The sequence below is a fragment of the Chrysochloris asiatica genome, unplaced genomic scaffold (assembly GCF_000296735.1).
Source record: "Chrysochloris asiatica unplaced genomic scaffold, ChrAsi1.0 scaffold00033, whole genome shotgun sequence".
NCBI classification, from domain to species: domain Eukaryota; kingdom Metazoa; phylum Chordata; class Mammalia; order Afrosoricida; family Chrysochloridae; genus Chrysochloris; species Chrysochloris asiatica.
In genome coordinates this window covers 13,961,733-13,967,002 of record NW_006408551.1, presented here as the reverse complement: position 1 = coordinate 13,967,002, position 5,270 = coordinate 13,961,733, and the positions used below count along the sequence as shown (strand labels likewise).

Sequence of the window (5,270 nt, the reverse complement as noted above, 5' to 3'; positions counted from 1 at the left end):
TTTTTTTTTAATGTGACTTCTGGAGATCACCCAACCTAACTCTTAGTAGATTACAAACACATCATTTGTAGTTTCAGGTGATGGTGTGAAGCCCAAGTGACCTTAGGCAAGTATTGACAAGCTAGTGTAAACTGTAGATTAGTGTTACCTATCTTCATATTGTTGCAGGTAGGTGAATGTTGAGCAGGTGCGAGATGATAATAATAGCAGATATTCATTAGGCATGTTTGATGTGCTAAGCACTGTCCAGGTGCTTTAGAAGTACAGCCAGAATGCTCCTTAGAAGTTAGGACCACAAGACTTCATCTTTCATACTTTGGACATATTATCAGGAGGGACCAATTCCTTGGAAAAGGACATTATGCTTGGTAAAGTGGAGGGTCAATGAAAAAGAGGACGGCGCCCAATGAAATGAATGGCACAGTGGCAGTGACAATGGGCTCAAGCATAACAGTGATATAAGGATGGTGCAGGACTGGGGAGTGCTTCGTTCTGCTGTGCATAGGGTCATTATGAGCTGGAATCACGTCTACAGCACCTACCAACAGCAACAACCACATGAGACTAGTCTCATTTTAGAGATGAAGAAACAAGAGTCACAAAGAGCTTAAGTAATTTGCCAAGTGTCAAACAACTAATCATGGACAGACCTAGGATTTGAAAACCAAAGAGCGTGGCTGCAAAGTCAGTGTGTAAAACCACCATACTATGCTAATGTGTCAGGGCACGAATTGAGCAAGATCACTTCTGAGATTTCTCAGTGCACAATTGTGTCTATTTTGCTCTTTCTCTCTTTCCCCCTTCTACCTCATGCCTTTTCAAGCTCATTAAGGGCACACATGTATTTGTCTAAACCAAGAGTCTAAGTTTTCCCTAGTAAATAAGAATTCTGGGAAATACATGAACAAAGAATAAAAAAGAAAAGCGATTACATTACAGTTCTCATTAATACCAACTAGCCTGGTTTCATGGGCCAATGCTCATTTTCATGCTAAATTTATCTCGTGAGATTGGATATGAACATTAAAAAGTTGGTTACTTCACTCTAAGCCAGTGTTTATTTTGGCAGAAATGCAGTTTACATTCCATTGTATTAACAGAAGAATCAATAATGTTCTGAATCTTTTTTGTACGCTGTTTTTTTCCTTTACATTTTTATGTATTTTGCTGTTGTTAAGAATATACACAACAAAACACACCAATTCAACAGTTTCTGCATGTACAATTTCATGACATTGATTCCATTCTTCCAGTTGTGTAACTATTTTCTGATGTGTCCCTCCCTCAGTAACATAAACTCACTTCCCCTAAGGTTCCTATCTAATCTTTCAAATTAGTGTTGTCAGTTGGGTCCTATACAGAGAGAGTTCTTAAGGGTATAGGGCTCAAGGCAGACCTTAAAAAAATTTTTTTAAACTAGTTAAGCTAAACTGTTGTTTGTTTTTAAGAAGACTTCAGGGACTATTTTTGGTTTAAGGTTTAAAGATTATCTCAGGGCTATAGTTTCAGGGGTTCATTCACCCTCCATGCAAAAACTCTCCAGTATTTCTTTGTATCCTCACAAAGGAAAAATTACTTTGGGAAGACAGGAATTTTAATTACTCCTGTTGAGTATATAATTCGTTGGTGACTAAGTGACTTGTCTGAGATTATTCAGCTTCTTCTTGATGATCTCAAGTTTAGTGATTGAGCCAGCCTAGAATGCACCTCCCAGGATCTCCCTAAGGGGTTAGCTCTTGCTTTGTTCACCAGCACAGTGGTCTCCTGTAAGTGTTGTTGTTAAGTACCATCACATCGGTTCTGGATCATAGTGACTCTGTATTGGGTTTCTGAGGAGTAACTGGTGAACTTAAATCACCCACCTTGTGGTTCAAACTGACTTTGCAGTCCAGCTCATTAACCCAGAGCACCACCCCAGGACTCTAAACAATGACAGGGAGATGCCCTCCTTGCCTATACTAGACAGCAGCTCTAACCTGGTGACTCCAACCCCAAGTGAAAGTGATAGTTTGTAAAAAAAAAAATGCTTTCATTTTGGATTTTTTCAGTTTGGATTATGCTAATATTAGCAAAAGACATTGTAATTTGTCATCACCCAAATCAAAGAACAAATCACTTCCTGATTTTTTTATTATATAAGGATAGAGTCTTAACAACGAATACCTTAATTATTGTCTCCTTTCCCACTTGCTTTCACAGACCAGTGACCTTTTCTACTTCCTAGTGAACAAACTTCATGAATATTTGCCAGAGTCCAAGGATAAGAATGCCATTCAAAATAAAAGCCAAAGGGTTGATGAGCTGGTGTAAGTACTAACTGTATAATTACAGATGTTTCTTCCCTGGGCTGTCAAAGATAAATGGAAGACAGTACACAAAAAACATTAATGGTTAATGGTTTTACAAGTTTTGCTTTACATAGACTTCGTTCTTCTTTATAGTTTTTGGTGTTTTTTTTTTTTTTTTTTTAATGGTCTTCCCTGTCACTCAAGTTAACACATATCTATCTACCTTCTGGTCAGTGAATAATTTTTTCTTCTCTCCTGCCTCTCGTAACCATTATAGAATGTTTCATTTAGCATGAAAACTTTTTCTGGACTTCCAACAAATCATATACATACTTTGCTTCGTTATATGGTTGCAATCCCCTCCATGTACCAACAGTTAACAGTTGTTGTTGTTGTTGTTAAGTGCCGTCGAGTCGGTTCCGACCCATAGCGACCCTGTACAGGGTTTCCGAGGGTGTAAATCTTTACGGGAGTAGAAAGCCTCATCTTTCTCCCGCGGAGCGGCTGATAGTTTCAAACCGCTGACCTTAAGGTTCGCAGTCCAATTCGTAACCACTACGCTACCAGAGTATTTACCTCTAATTCAATCCAACCACTGCATTCCTCCCTGTGTCTCCCACCACACCCATCTTTCCTCTGCTAACATCCCTCCGGTCATGTTAATGTGTGTCTACCCTCTAGCACATGTATATATATAAACAAAACATGCAGGGATATATAGTCATTTAAACAACCACAGAGCATATTCTGGAAGTTAGTCACACAGCCTTTCTCTTTCCATGAGTCTATAGTCCTCAGCTGCTCTATCTCCATCGCCTCTGCTTCCATCTCTGGTGTCGCTGCTTCTCTGAATAAGGTCACACGTTCAGCTCATGCTCTTCTTTCTTGATAGTCTTAGGGTCCTCTGTTCCTGGAATGCAATATTAACTACTCCCCCCTTTTTGTTATCCAACCTCTACCTTTATAGTTGTGACAATCACAATTAAGTATGATAACTGCTCACTATTGAATCAATGAATCCCATCCCCATCTCCTTTTACCCGACCCATCTAGACAAGATGAAAACTATTCAGTGGGGATTTTACCTTACTCCACACACTCAGTGGATGCAATTTCATAAAGATTACAGATTCCATGGAATTGTGAGCTTCTAATGAGATTGCCATGTTTCTCTTTGTTTTCTAGGGTGTGCATTGAAATTATACAGACTCTGGGACTGATGTTCAGAGAAACAGAAACTGAGTTATCACGCTTGAACACATTAGCAGCTAAGAAGTAAGGCCTTTTTTACGTTGAGCCCTTGTACTTGCAGCTCTTTAACTACTCTGTCTGTGAGTAGCTTCCCCAAACTCACAATGCTCTAATGTCTCTGTTCTACTCCTAGTTCTTTTGTCATTTGTCTTTCCACTTCCTTCTGTGATAAACAGATTCATTGCTACATGCTGAATTCTCTCTGTCCCCCTGAATTGTTAAGGGTACGAAGATTTTCCTTAGCATAAATTCATTTTTTGTTATACTCTGGAGCTTGAAAAAGACCAAATGACCCATTATTGTGCATCAAAAACCAAGACTCCACTAAAACTTTCTAAATTGTCCTTATATCTTAATAATACATGCATTACAATATAAAGTCAGGAGTTGTAGTGTCTTCATTTAATGTATAATTGCGTGACCTTGAGACTTTTTTAGGATCTAGAAATCAGTGTTTGTCTCACATAACTGTCTAGAGTAGGTAGCCAAGTTTCCTTCCTTAAGGTTAGTCAGGGACCTAGATTCTTTCCCTTTTGTTGCTTTTCCATCTTCTTTCTATTTAGGCTCAACAGTTAAGTGCTTGGCTACTAATGGAAAGGAGAGGTTGGCAGTTCAAACCCACTCAGAGACTTTGCAATCTTCTGCCCTAAAATTTACAGCCTAGAAAACTCTATAGGGCAGTTCTGTGTCAAATGGGGTCATCACATGTGATGACATCACAGATGCTGGGGTCAATATGTGTTGAGATTGACTCGAAAGCACCTAACAATAACAACAACATCATTCTCTTTGTCCTCATGGTTGAAGTTGGCTGACCATTATGCTTTCATTACAACCCTGTGGAACGAGGAAAGGGCAAGCAAATTTTCTTTTTTAAGCCAGGCATATAATACTTTTTCTGACACTCTGTTGGTGAAAACTTTAGGCACATGGTCATACCTAGCTGTAAGGAAGACTAGAAAATGTGGTCTATAGTAGAACAATATGTATATAACTAAGCTTTGGATGTCAGTAAAGCAATATATAAGAGCCCAATCGATTAAGCATTGGACTGCTCACTGCAAGATCAGCTGTTGGAACCTACCAGCCATTCTGTGGGAGAAAGATAAGGCACTCTGTTTCCATAAAGAGCTACAGTTTCCAAAATTTTATGGAACAATTCTACTCTGTCTTATAGGGTTTCTTTGAGTAGGAATCAACTCAACAGTGGTGGGTGTATCTACTACTAAAACGAAGCCTGGAAGAATGTTTAATGGAGTACACTGAAAGTCAGAGAGCATGTTTTGCATATTGTCTGCTTGACTTTTTATATGCATTTATAGACTATGAATTATATCCTTGGGCAATTTTCTGGCTATTATCTTAATTTATGTCTACCAGCATCAATTGTATATCGAAATTCATTATGTGAGGAGCATGACTTGAAAACCTTCCAGTCAGAAGTCTTAGTAATATTTTTCCAGGCTACTAAAAACTTTAACCACCAATCATTTGTCAGTTTGTCGTACTGTGGTGGCTTGTGAGTTGCTGTGGTTAAGGAAGCTATGCCACGGGCATTTTAAATACCAGCAGGGTTACCCATGGTGGACAAGTTACAGATAAGCTTCCAGGTGAAGACAGATTAGGATGAAGAAGTGAAGGACTACTTGCGAATATTTAGTCACTGAAAACCTTATGAATAGCAGAGAAACACTGTCAGATATAGTGCCAGAAAATAAGCCCCTCAGGTTG

The 5,270-nt window shown here is 38.9% G+C and overlaps 1 protein-coding gene across 1 annotated transcript in view; it reads left to right on the top strand.

Annotated features, from left to right (window-relative positions):
• Positions 1–5,270, top strand: part of LOC102813636 (chromosome unknown open reading frame, human C12orf56) — an 87,863-nt gene that overhangs the window by 59,114 nt on the left and 23,479 nt on the right. Inside the window, exons 7-8 of the mRNA XM_006859607.1 lie at positions 2,200–2,306; positions 3,474–3,563. Of these exons, the coding sequence (XP_006859669.1) occupies positions 2,200–2,306; positions 3,474–3,563 (197 nt within the window). The remainder of the gene's footprint in view (positions 1–2,199; positions 2,307–3,473; positions 3,564–5,270) is intronic.